The sequence below is a fragment of the Bactrocera tryoni genome, chromosome 3 (assembly GCF_016617805.1).
Source record: "Bactrocera tryoni isolate S06 chromosome 3, CSIRO_BtryS06_freeze2, whole genome shotgun sequence".
Taxonomy (NCBI): domain Eukaryota; kingdom Metazoa; phylum Arthropoda; class Insecta; order Diptera; family Tephritidae; genus Bactrocera; species Bactrocera tryoni.
This window is the reverse complement of record NC_052501.1, coordinates 30,225,550-30,238,383: the sequence shown is the minus strand read 5'-3', so window position 1 is coordinate 30,238,383 and position 12,834 is coordinate 30,225,550. Positions and strand designations below refer to the sequence as shown.

At 32.4% G+C, this 12,834-nt stretch overlaps 3 protein-coding genes across 3 annotated transcripts; all 3 read right to left on the bottom strand.

Annotated features, from left to right (window-relative positions):
• Positions 1 to 3,879: 3,879 nt before the first annotated feature.
• LOC120770349 (probable cytochrome P450 6u1) lies at positions 3,880 to 8,047 on the bottom strand. The gene is made up of 3 exons (XM_040097751.1): positions 7,884 to 8,047; positions 4,859 to 6,227; positions 3,880 to 4,787 (listed from the first exon to the last, which is right to left on the bottom strand). Exons 2-3 carry the CDS (start codon positions 5,928 to 5,930, stop codon positions 4,372 to 4,374), a joined length of 1,488 nt encoding a protein of 495 aa, XP_039953685.1. The 5' UTR covers positions 5,931 to 6,227; positions 7,884 to 8,047; the 3' UTR covers positions 3,880 to 4,371.
• On the bottom strand, positions 6,350 to 7,890 carry LOC120770351 (probable Ufm1-specific protease 1). The gene is made up of 2 exons (XM_040097754.1): positions 7,166 to 7,890; positions 6,350 to 6,661 (listed from the first exon to the last, which is right to left on the bottom strand). Exons 1-2 carry the CDS (start codon positions 7,727 to 7,729, stop codon positions 6,533 to 6,535), a joined length of 693 nt encoding a protein of 230 aa, XP_039953688.1. The 5' UTR covers positions 7,730 to 7,890; the 3' UTR covers positions 6,350 to 6,532.
• Positions 8,048 to 8,439: 392 nt separating the features above from the next.
• Positions 8,440 to 10,946, bottom strand: LOC120770350 (serine protease inhibitor 42Dd-like). The gene is made up of 5 exons (XM_040097753.1): positions 10,278 to 10,946; positions 10,078 to 10,219; positions 9,116 to 10,008; positions 8,910 to 9,051; positions 8,440 to 8,832 (listed from the first exon to the last, which is right to left on the bottom strand). The coding sequence occupies exons 2-5, from the start codon at positions 10,079 to 10,081 to the stop codon at positions 8,702 to 8,704; spliced, it is 1,170 nt and encodes a 389-aa protein (XP_039953687.1). The 5' UTR covers positions 10,082 to 10,219; positions 10,278 to 10,946; the 3' UTR covers positions 8,440 to 8,701.
• Between the last annotated feature and the right edge of the window lie 1,888 nt (positions 10,947 to 12,834).

Sequence of the window (12,834 nt, the reverse complement as noted above, 5' to 3'; positions counted from 1 at the left end):
GCTTGTCAGTTAAACAGGGTGACTAATATTAACCACAAAAAAATACAAAAAAACGTTAATTTAAATCAACAATGAATTTAAGTAAATATTATCCACAAAATTTTAAAATAATGACGTTTTTGTTTGCATTTTGGCATTTTCATTAACATTTACTACTCGTTATCACAAGATATACCATTATAGTGACGTAAAATTTTTATTATAATTATATACGAGTATATGTACAAGTGCATATGTACTTTATCACCTTTACAGATTTACATTTTTATAACATACAGACATAAATACATATTTATAAATGTTGTTTGTTCGTCTAACATTATGTCGAAACCCCATATGACAGACACCTACTTATGTGCCTACACAAAAAACATGCGAAACTATCAATACTCGAAAAAGAAAAAAAAAACAAAGCACAATATTACAATTTATTATACAACATGTCTTCCTACGTATGTTTATACTTGCGCAAGTATGTGTAAAATTCGCACAAATCGACCCACACTTGTCAAGCAAAGTGGTCTACTCGCAAAATGTATTAAAACATAAAAATAGAATACAAATAAATAAAACAAAACTCAGTAAAGAGATAAGAGGCCGAAGCAAAACGTGTGAATGCAAATAAATTAAGATACAAGCATTGGCCAGCATGGGCGATTGTACATTTTATAGATGGGTGCGAACAGGTCTGCACACAAAAGCCGCTTCCAATATTTACATACAAGTATATAAATATATTCAACAAATTTGCATAACATAAGATTAATATAAAAAGGGTATGATTACGTATAACTGCCGTCAACTAGTATTTTGATAAAAGGAATATCCTAGTAGGCCTCGGCTTGAGGACCCGAAGTAATGAGTGCTCGAATACACTCAATCCTTTTTTACGCGATTTTTGGTTCTGCCACTAATCGCGTAAAAAAAAATCGCGTAAAAATGATTAGTTTTCCAATATTAACTAACGAATTGGTTCCGAATATAAAAAATATCGCGTATAACAAAATATACGCGCAAAAAAAATATTCAAAAACATTACAATAAGTTTCAAATTTCAGACTTATGATTTATTCATTCATAACAACATAAAAAATACAAAACAAAAACCATATATAAAAGAGAAGAAAATAGAAAATAGGTAGATTTATTGGAAAAAACCGTTGAATGCTGTTTAATCACTGACATTATCCGTAGTGGAAATTATTCTTAGCCGCTTATTTTGATGGCCGGCATTGATATCACTAGAATTTGTGTCAGAATCAATAGTAAGAACTATAGATTGATGTTCTGATTGACTTAGCATCTCCGACTGAGTTTGCACCATAAATTCAGTTAATTTTGTTTGAATGATTCTCTTTGGACCCAATAAATTCCGATGTAGTTCTTTATATCTTAACATGCAGAGACTCAATTCTTTATGAAAAATTCGTGCACGTTCGGCATCAGTATCATTTGCTACAAAATAAATTTCCAATCCTGCTGCAAGTTTAAGACCAAGCAAAAAACGAAAAAAAGCAATCGCGTTAAAATGAGAAATCCGCGTAAAAAAAGGAATTTGCGCTGCAAAAATAACCGCGTTAAAGTGAAATAGCGTAAAAAGAGATCGCGTAAAAAAGGACTGAGTGTATAAGTAATTCGCAATGTCAAAACAACTGTATTATAATTAAAAAAAAAGTAGTTTTGGGGAGGTGTTTGGGGGATATGCGAAATACTCCACATCTAAATATTGAAATGCGGTAAAAACCAATGTTGATTTTATGGAGGGTCCAATCTAAAATAGGGATACATATTAAATTTAAACACCACGATTTAATATGTTATACTGTAATATTTAAAAGTATAGAGACCGGCGCAACTTTTATTTATTTATTTGCCTTTTTAAGTACGCAATCATATTCAATATGAAAATATTTGTTAAAAGCAAAATAAATGTTTTGTGCAAATAAATCTTACAGATAATCATACAAAGTATGTTTAACATTTTCATTTACTACTCTTTAGTTAGTTTAAAGTGTACAAAAAAAAGCTTCATCTTTGTAAGAACAATTTTTTGAATGTATAGAATTTAAAGAATATTATATATATTATTAAATATTAATTAACATATACCTATTTTATATGTAATTAGACACAATAAAAGTGAGAATTCGACGAGTTACCCATAAAACAGGTCATCTTGATTCAACATAATGGACCCACCGGCCGAGAGACAAATCAAAGGACATATTAGTGTACAACCATATCGAGTTAAGGGTGAATGGTAGATAGTACACATACAGAGAATAAGTTTTTCAAGTGCACTTGCGCATACAGGGATTGAAAAATGCAATTATATGGAACGACAAATGGAGTTGCTATGAACTTCCAGACAATAAACAAATATGTATACAAAAGGTGCACAGACATATTCTTAAATTGGGGGTGTAACTCCGTTATAGGGTTGCCGGATGAATCTATCATTCTTTCTTTCACCCCAAAACTAACAAACATGGATAAGAAAGGCAATTTCTCACAAAATACGAAACTAACAAATATACTAAATGTAATACAAATATAATAATGCACTTTATTTAAAAGAAAAAAATCAAATTGGTTTTTACAACTCCGCTTATTAGAAAGTTCACTAAATTTTAATTCGATTCACCTACCTGAATGTTTTTCTCGTCTTGTCCGGTACCAATTGTTTGATTGTTTTGGCGAATCCGTTGTTACATATCGTTAGTGTTACACTCTCTATGGAACACACACATACGCACATTTCATAAATATTTCGTCCTTTGAAGTGAAGGGATATTATGTACATACATATGTAAGTGTATCAAAGCGTCTGATATAAAATCAGGAAGTTATTCCGCTAAACATAATTCCTTCCAGTCAGACGGTAAAACACTTCAACTTTCGAAACTTTACACTACTTTATCACTTCTCAAAACATTAATAAAATCAAAGAACTTCAGGATACTTTTATTTCTTAGTCATTAAAAAACTTGTAATTCAATATTTCGAAACTTCTTCAGACAACACACTCCCCATATCAATATTTCACTATATCCTTTGCAGGAAAATTCGCGGAACAATTGGCAGCGTCAACTTTTGTTTTTACAGTGCAAAATACATTTATATTCCATTTGAATCACTTTGCTAAAGGAGTGGACTTTCTTCTATTAATTCAATACTTTTTACCGCTTATTAATCCAAATTTATATTTTATAATAGAATTAGAAACCTTTACTTTTTCAATTCACTTTATGTCTGCCATTCGTAACGCAAAGAAAAAATTCAACGGATAACGGAATCGCGAATACAACGAGCGCGCACAGCTGCCATTTTACGAATAAAAAGCGGCTAGAAAATTGAAAACACAAATGACAAATTCTTATTGGACGCTGACATGGTTGCAATTTTAGTATGCAAAGAAACAGATATGGTGGCAAAGGAACAAAATCGAAATTAAGAAATACAAAGTAAATAATATATATGAACTAAGTAATAACAATGATATACTAATAGAAAAAATAATACAACTTTAAATAAAAGAAAAAAAGATGGAGTGCTATACTTAAATTCACATAAAAGTTTTCTTATTTCTCAATGTGGCAACTAGTATATTTGGCATTTCAACCAGAGTGGAATTGGAACAGCCAAATCAGTGCTGCCACAATAGCGGAAAACTCGTCGTTTTAAAATTTTTACTGGGAACAGGAAGTGCTTATTTGATAAAGTAAATATTTATTATTCTTTTAACTCAGTGTTTTGCAAACGAAGGATTCGTAAAAATAAACGAGTAATTATTTCACGATATACTAGCAAAAACCCTTAAGCAAATTGACCAAGTATTGTGTCACCCTCATGTTTAAAATAAGATAAATCATATTTTTACTTGATATCTTTAACATATATTTTTGTTCGTGTCTTCCATATAATAAACTAATTTGTCTTGAACAAATAACAAAAAAAAACTTTCGTAAATATATAAAGGATAACTTAAATACACATCACAAGCAGCAAACATTTTTTCCGAGTCTGGATATTATTTTGTTTTGTAAAATATACTTAAGTATTGAAGTGTGGTGAATGATTATCAAATAGAAATCTAAAAAAATAGCACACCCTAGAAATCCATAGACATAATTTGGAAAGTATTTGTACACAGCAATACAAGTCATAAGGCAAATAGCTTAATAGCTTAAAAACAATAAACTACATCCTAAAAACAATAAGGCGGAATAATAACATATAGTAAGTTAAGTTAATTTTAGAAGGAAATTAAAATAACTTTAAATTTTGTACACAACTATTAATTGTGCCATCAGAATGTCTAAATACGTTTCATTTATATTACTTTTCTTCTAAGCCACATTTGTACTCTTCTCACCTACGCTGAACATTTAACTTCAATTTGTCTTTTGGAGTTAGCACCAAACGCTTGTTATCGTACACCAGTGGAATAGGTGTTTCGCGACAGGGACTGAAACTGTAATCACGCAGCAGTGTTCCGAGTCCAACCAGCATTTGCTTTTCAGCAAATTGTTGCGCTAGGCAGTAACGGGGGCCGGCACCGTAAGGTAAGAAAGCCATTGGATGGCGTCGCTTAATATTTTCCTTACTGAAACGTTCCGGATCGAATTTATTTGGCTCAGGATAAAGCAGTGGATCATGGTGTATAGCCGCTATTGGGATGACTAGATGATTGTCTGGTCGCAGCATGAATATAGAGTTGGGCACTTCGTAATCCTCATTCGTATTACGTAGTAGGAAAGAGTAAGGTGTATGCTTGCGCAAAGTTTCTGAAAAAATGTTGAATAACGATGTAAATTATAAAGTAATAAAATACTTTCTGGGAATAGTCATTACTTACCATTCAAACATTGCCTCAGCAAATTCATATCGTTCAAATTTTTACTATCCATACCATTTTCATTACGCTTGAGCACATTGCATATTTCTTCCTGCACACGCCGCTGCAAATCCGGCTGCAAGGCTAATTCATACAAGCAGAATGTCATCGCCGAGTTGCATGTTTCCAAACCCATAAGGATAAATGAAAATGCCTGTGCTGCGATTTCTTCGTCACTTAAACGTCTTTTTGGATCGCGATCACGTTTCAACTCCGCAAACATGTGAAAGAAACTATTTCGCTTATCTAGGCGACTCCACTCCTGTTCGAAAAGCTTTTGACGCACTAGCTTAAGAAAGTAGTCAGTAGCAGCTTGTTCGTAGTTTTTATAGCGTAACAAGCGTGCAACATTTGGAAAATACATAAGAAAATATAGACGAAACATATTGAAGTCTTTGAGGTAGCTACGCGCCATACGACGGAATTCTGTATCGGAATTTAGCAACGTTTCACCACTAATGCCAAACGCCAGTGTCGAAATGACATCAATATTATAACAATCCACCAAATTATTTACAGGCACTGCCGCATCTTCCGACACTTGTGTCAAAGAGCGATGCATTGTGCTTGCGACCTTCTCCAACGTGGGTAGCATCTGTGAGATATTATCTTGAGCAAAAGCTGGGCACACCACCGTGTTTAGGCGTTGCCAATCTGCGCCATCTTGTTGCAGCAAATTCGCCGAAAGTGGATCATGTGGCGCATTGCCGAATACGCCTCGCTCCTTGAAGTGTTCACAATGTGTTATAAGCACATTTCGCACCAAATCTAAATCCAATATCAAAACCATTGGCTTTAAATATGCATAACAACCTATGAAGGGTGCTTGACCTTTGTACTTTTCGTAAAGTTGTTCCAGCACAGCGCTAATGTGGCGTTTGCCGCCAACACCACCCAAATTACCAACTAAGAATCTTGGTTTCTCATGTAATATACCGCGCCGTTTCCAGTGCGAAAGACTCGCTTTGACTATGAAATAAATAATTGAGGCAGCACTTAAGGCGGTGTACAGCAGGCGTTGAAGCAATTCCATGTTGATTCGAGACAATATTATAGTATGTACACCTAGTGGGTTTTATATGTTGGTGGCTATTAGATCATTAAGCGTTAATTGTTGATTAAATTTTCACATGACGAATTATGTCTTTTGTTTAAAGGTATTTGCCAGGTTTACTCCACGGCACGCACGCTAGTGTAGTCAGCAGGCGTGTGTTACGGAGCGACCACAATTGCTTATCGCATGCATATTTTACAATTTTCGGATTACTTTATAAATTGATGCCTTATCAGTGCCTATCGCATATTTTGTAACAGTAGAGTGCCGATATGTCTGAATGTCACAAGTAAAATATGTAAAAGTTAAATATGTGATCAAAAAAAGAAGTAATTCGTTGATAGTTCCTTCGAAAAGCAAAAGTCCAAAGAGGTTTGTTTTGTTTGAAAATAGTTATATATGTATTTAAATTTATTTAACGTTTTTGGTATCTCTGTAATGAAAGCAATTCAAATTTTATTAAGTAATACTATTGCAACAGTTTTATATGTTATTTTTTGGATATGGACATTTAACAAATGAATAATACAATTATATGTATTGTCCAGGTGTTTTCATGTTTTGGCATCTTGTTTTTGGTCTTATTTAAGTTGAGGTAAACAAATGTTATAGAAGGAACTATCAACAAATTCCGAGGTGTGCTGCCAACGTATGTAGCCGCGTTCAACTAGTTCTTGCACAGATTTGGGCACGCCGCTAAAGTGGGGATCCTGCAAGTGAAAGAAAATATAAAAAACCTTAAAAATATGTTAAACACATTTGTATATGTATAAAATATACAACTATACAATATAAAATATACAATTTCGAAGTATTGAATTTATAAAACTCGCTCGTGGCTTTACCAAATAATTAAAGCAAATAACCTTTAATAAATAAGCAACCTACGGTAATAATCGTCGACTTTGACCTAACGTAATTATTTATGCCGCTTTAATTGTAATATGTGTATGCTGTTATTGCGCAAGTATTTTACACATGAATTGTTGCGTACCCAACGAACTGGTCAAAATGCACAGTTTGTTGTTAAACAATTTAATTTTAAAAGTTGGCAACCACACAACGATCACCACCACCTGTTAACTAGTCACAGGTCATACATTTCTTTTCTATAAGTAAATTTCTTTACAAAATTTTTTACCAATGTCATATGCATAATACCCTATAAAAATTTAAAAAGTAAAAAACAAATAACAACTAACTTCATTACTTACAATGACTAGTAAATAAACTTGATTGCCGCTAATATGAATTCCTGCAATACCCTTCGATCCAGCGTCCATATCACCACCCATCATAACTAAGCCACCATAATCATCAAAATATTTCTTCAATACATTTGCATATTTCTTTAGATCCTCGTGGCTTGCAATATGAATGATACGGCACACAACATCGTAGAGTGCATCCAAAAAGTAGAAAACTTCAATGGCTCCAATCCAATCATGTGAGCCAACAAAATCATTTTCTTTGTCACCGATCTGCACAAGTGTTTGTTGTATTTCTTTTATAGATGGTACTAGTACATCGACGTCCGTAGCACCGCGTTTTCCAGCAATCCAAGAGCATATGGATTGTAGCGTGCGATAGGCACAACCCCAGCCAAGGTCCTTGAAGCCGTCGCAATTATAGTGAAAATAGGAAAAATCTCCTTTCGTATATGCCGTGACGCTGGGTTCTGCTGCAGCATTTGTTTTCGGCAATGGCAGGCATTTCTGCACGTTGCGTAGCAATTGATATGGATAGCATTTGCGTGTTACTTGATGTTCTTCATCCATATCTAATACGAATTGCTTATTCAACCATTAATCGCCCACCTTACTTTTTTCGTTCGTTTTTTTTTCGCTTGCACACTTTTTTACTTGAAACTGCGTCTGTGCCCAAAAACTTTCTTAGTTAACGCGACTACATTATATGTATATTGCTCATCACCTAAATCAATTATTTTGCACTTATTTTATTTTCAATTAATTTCAATCGTATGCGTCAATTTCTAACGACAACCGAATAATAAATAAAATTTAGATTTTGCGTCTCTCTCAACGCAGGTATCGTGTTTTATTTTTGCAGTTGCTTGGTTGTTGTTTTTGTTGCTGATGTAACGTCAAAGACGAAGTGTGTAGACAACAGTTGCGTTAAGTTGCCACTTAATTAAGAAATAAAAGGAAGAACGGTTTTGAAAAGCGGTTACTTCTATTTTTTTAATTAATATTCATTTCTAACTTATAGAAAAGAATTATTTTATACGTGCTACAATTTTCTAATCTGTTAAAACGATTTTGATGTAACATTAACATTCTTCTTTTTTTTTTTTAATTTTTTAAAGTTAATTTTTACTACTAATTTATATCACAATTTTGGCTACTAAATTACTGCATTCTTTTATTTACCTACACTTAAAAAAATAGTACTTACAATTCCAAAAGTCTCCAAAAACTGTGTTGTTCCTGTTTATACTTAACTTAGATACTAATTAAAACGCCACCACTGTATGGTTATATTTTTTTTTATTTTTCTAAATAAGGTTTACATATATTCAATATTAACGAAAGCAATAATTATGTTTACGTTTATCAAACTCTTGCGTGTTCTACAAAATTACAACATTTAATGAAACTGCTGCAATGGGTTTACTGTTGTAAAATCCTGTATCGTCATGTTATATTTACAGAGCACACTCATTCTTTGCTGTTTGTAAAATACCTATGTAAATATTTACACTTGTTTGTTATGAATAACAACAATTATAATTAGAAATGTGTGACATGACCAACGAAATAGACATTTTCATTGTCTTTAATTGCAAATACAAATGGATGATCGGCGACGAAGTGGTATGTTTGCTGTGCAAATGTAGCCGATAACGGTACAATTTTTAAATCTGCAGTTCAAGTGAGCAAATATAAAAAAAACATATTTTTAGTAAATATATTTAGTAAAACAAAACTTTGCACTCACATGTAGCCGCTGCAGCCTCAGTGCCGGATTCGTTAACTTCGATGAAAGCTTTATGCTGAGCTTGGGAAACGGCTACTTTTTCTTTCTCCGCCAGCATGCTGCTAAAATCGGCTTTATCACTGAACATGGTGGTTACGCCCAACTAGTGGTTAGAGAAAAATAAAACTTTCTTATAAAATATTTAGACATTTTCATTTAACACTTACTTGCGCCAACACTGGCTTTAGGTCCAGATCGAATTCAAATTTAAATTTCGGCAATTGTATGTTAACCTCTTCGGTGCGCATCACCGCTGACAACTTTGCCAAATCAACACTCTTCAATTTCGCCTCCAACGCCGCTAAACCGTCAACACTCTTCGGCAGCAACAACAACATTGAGACATCTGTATCCAAATAATTCATTTCAACTGCGGTGGCATCCAGCTCCTTGAAGTCGCCATACAGAAATGTGTCCGTCTGCCTCATCATATCCACTTCCAACTTGCGCGCGGCATTCATGTGGAAATCGCGCTTCGTAGTCGAATGATTGCTGAATTGATTCAACCACTTCGCCTTGAAGTAGAGCGCATTCACCAGCACCAGCGCCGTATTGGCATCCAAGCTGTTGGCAGGAATTAGGCCACGTATTTTATTATCAGTTTCGGCTTCCACCCAGCTATTAATTGTCGCCGCTGTTGCAGTTGCATCAGCAAAGCGCACATTCTCGGCGTTGGCGTGCATTTGGTTAACGGCGAGCTCATTGTATTTGGTGGAAATTTGAAAACGTTGATCCAGGTAAATGCGATTGGCCAAACGAAATGTTGCGCTACCCACTGACTTGGTCTTCTCAAAGAGTTTGCCGAACTTCTGTGCAGTGCTTTGCTTATCGCCGGCGTGTTTTAGTGCCAGACTATTGGCCAATTCCTCAGCCGTTTGACCTTCAGCGCCCAGGTAGGCTAGCGCTAAACAGGTTTCTATGGAAATTGGCGACACGATCACATTCTCATTGGGCTGTGCGCTGACGACAGACTGGATGAGCTGCGAAGTCAATGTTTGACCGGTGACGCAGTCACAACTGGCCATTGCGGTGATGATGAGAAGTAATAGGTGAATTCCGTCTGTGAGGACAAAAAAAAGTAATGAATTATTGTATTTGTTTGTAGGCAAATAAATTATTTTCAACTCACTCATTGTCAGCTGTGCTTTTGTGTTGTTTATTTTTATGAATTTCTTTTTATGTATCCGTTTCTGTAGACTTCACGGCTTGCTGGCAATCTCCAGACTGGGCTTGCCAGCACAATTAGTTTCTGCTTATGAATGAATCCAATGCTAAAATTAGGTGTTTATTATTATTATTTTGTATAGGCAAATATAGGTTTGTATGTACTTGCGCGCATGAGGCAAATGTCGTTGTCATCGAAAAACCGAAAATATGAATAAAGAAGAATTGTTTGCTTTCCGAATTGGGCAACGATTCGTTATTATTATTTATTATTTTTATTAATGAATAATCGGTCTGAATAAACACGTATTTAGTTAACAAATTTATTATTTTATTTTTATTTTTAAGCAGCACTTTTGTTACTAGACAACCGCTATGTGCGTTATGTATGTACATAAGTATGTATGTATGTATATACTCGTATGTATGCCGATGTCATTTTGAATGAATGGCCGTTATATGTGGAATGGGAAGACACGTCTTACGTCAACCAGGAACCTGTTCTACTTCTGTGTAAGCGTCCACATAGATATATAGGTATGTATATACAATGTGTGTACATACATGTATGTACCATCGTAAATAACATATGTATATGTACATAGGAACATCGCAAATTACTTATACGACTTAAAAACAATTGCAGTCGCGCTCTTTTATTAGACAATTAATTTTGCATAATTGTTGGGGTTTACCTGTCCAAAAATATATGAGAATATATTTGCGTACATTAGGTTGGGACGATTTTTTTTCTCTAATTTTTTTGCTGGGCACACGGAAAAATGGTTCCCACGAAAATGAAAATGAAATGAACCCCAAGTGATGACAGCTATTTTTAATTTACTGTTAAAAATTTTTGTTACTTTTTTTAATCACGTAAGTCAAATTTTAAAATATTGAAGTAGCAAACAAATTTGGAAAGAATATAAGACTGAAATTTAAACTTAAAAAAAATTTGGAAAAATAAAAAATGTTAAAGAAAAAAATAAATAAAAGTAGAAAATAAATAAAAAATTGAAAATAACAAAATATAATTTTAATATTTTTAGCAACAATAATTTTAATATTTTTTTAATAATTTATAAGTTAATAAGTTTTTTTATATTAAATAAAAATTAAAAAAAAAAAAAATTATTTTATTTAATACATTTTAAAATTTAAAAATTTTTTAAAACAATTTTAATATTTTTTTTCAATAATTGTGATATTTTTTGTTTCAAAAATCTATCTTATTAAAAAACATCAAAATGTTATTTAAATATATTTTTTTAAATAACTTTACGCCCTCTATGTACATATGTATGTATGTAATACATACCAAACACAATCACAAAAGCTGTAAAGATTTTCATTATTTTCCAAACAATTTTATTTATCTTTTAAATTTTTAATAGATAGTTGATAATGAAAAAAAAAACAAAAGTGGATTTCTATATAACATTATAGGATTGTTATTGCATTATTATTATAATTTCAATTTAGTATTTTTATAAATTGTTTACCTAACACATACTAGAAATACACATATGTACATACATGTAACTAAACACATATGTATGTATGTACATATGTATGCATGCATGTATGTATGAAATAATTGTAGCATACTATATAAATTTATGATACAGTTATAATTCATACTTTTCGGCACGACTCTGAGTGCGCGTAAAAAGGCTGCTGCTAGCAGGACTTTCAAATTTCCCGCCACTTACAAAATATTATTGATATATAGTATTTATATATACTTTTAAAGTAAAGATACTTGGAGCGGCGTGGTGAATTATTTGTTTGTTTTGTTAAATTAACGTTTTTGTTGCCTGTTGTGCAAAAAAGTGGAAAAAATGTTATTTTTGTAATAAATTTGAGTTTCGAAAAAGTATAGAGCAATAAAAAAAATGATTTTTTGAACAACATAAAGGAGTGTTTTAGTGTTTTCGGTTTAGTGAGTAGGTTATTAGAGTCTTTTTAGGCTTGTTAAACGGTTAAGATGGAATAATTTCACTTGATCGTTAATGCTTTATGCACAAAACGCAAGTGCAAACGTTATTGGTGATTGCGTTCGTCAATATTTTCGATTAATTTGCTTTTATTGGTGTCTTATATTTTGTTTATATAGGTTTTTGTTGTTGTTTAAATTTATTTTACTTTTACTTTTGTTAACTTTGTGGATATTCTTAGAATATATCAATATACATAGCATGTATGTATGTATGTATAAATAAATAAGTTTGTTAGATTTTTTTTTATTAATTTTTTACGTTAATTGTTTACAATTCTTTGCAAATGGTGGATATTGAAATATTTAAGGTTTGTTATGCTAATTTACTGCAAAAAGAGGAGAAGAAGGGGGCGTGTGCTTTGCTTTGTTAAAATGTTGGTTTGGTTATACCTACATATGTATGTATGTATGTATGTATGTACATATATGACACAATTGTTATTGTTGTTATTTTGCTTCTTACTATTTTTTTTTTAACAGAATGGCCAGATTTTTGAAAGAAAATTTAAAATTTCAAAATCATAAGGTCATTTTTTTTTTTAATTTTGAATTGTTTTTAAGGAAAAAAGTTTTTTTGAGAAAGTGGCCAGATGATTGATAGAAAATTTAAAAATTCAAATCATAAAATAAATATATTTCTTTTTTCACTCTTTTTTATCGGAAAGCAAATTCAAAATTATAAAATTACTTGTTTTTGAAATTAAAATAAGTTTTTTTTAAAAT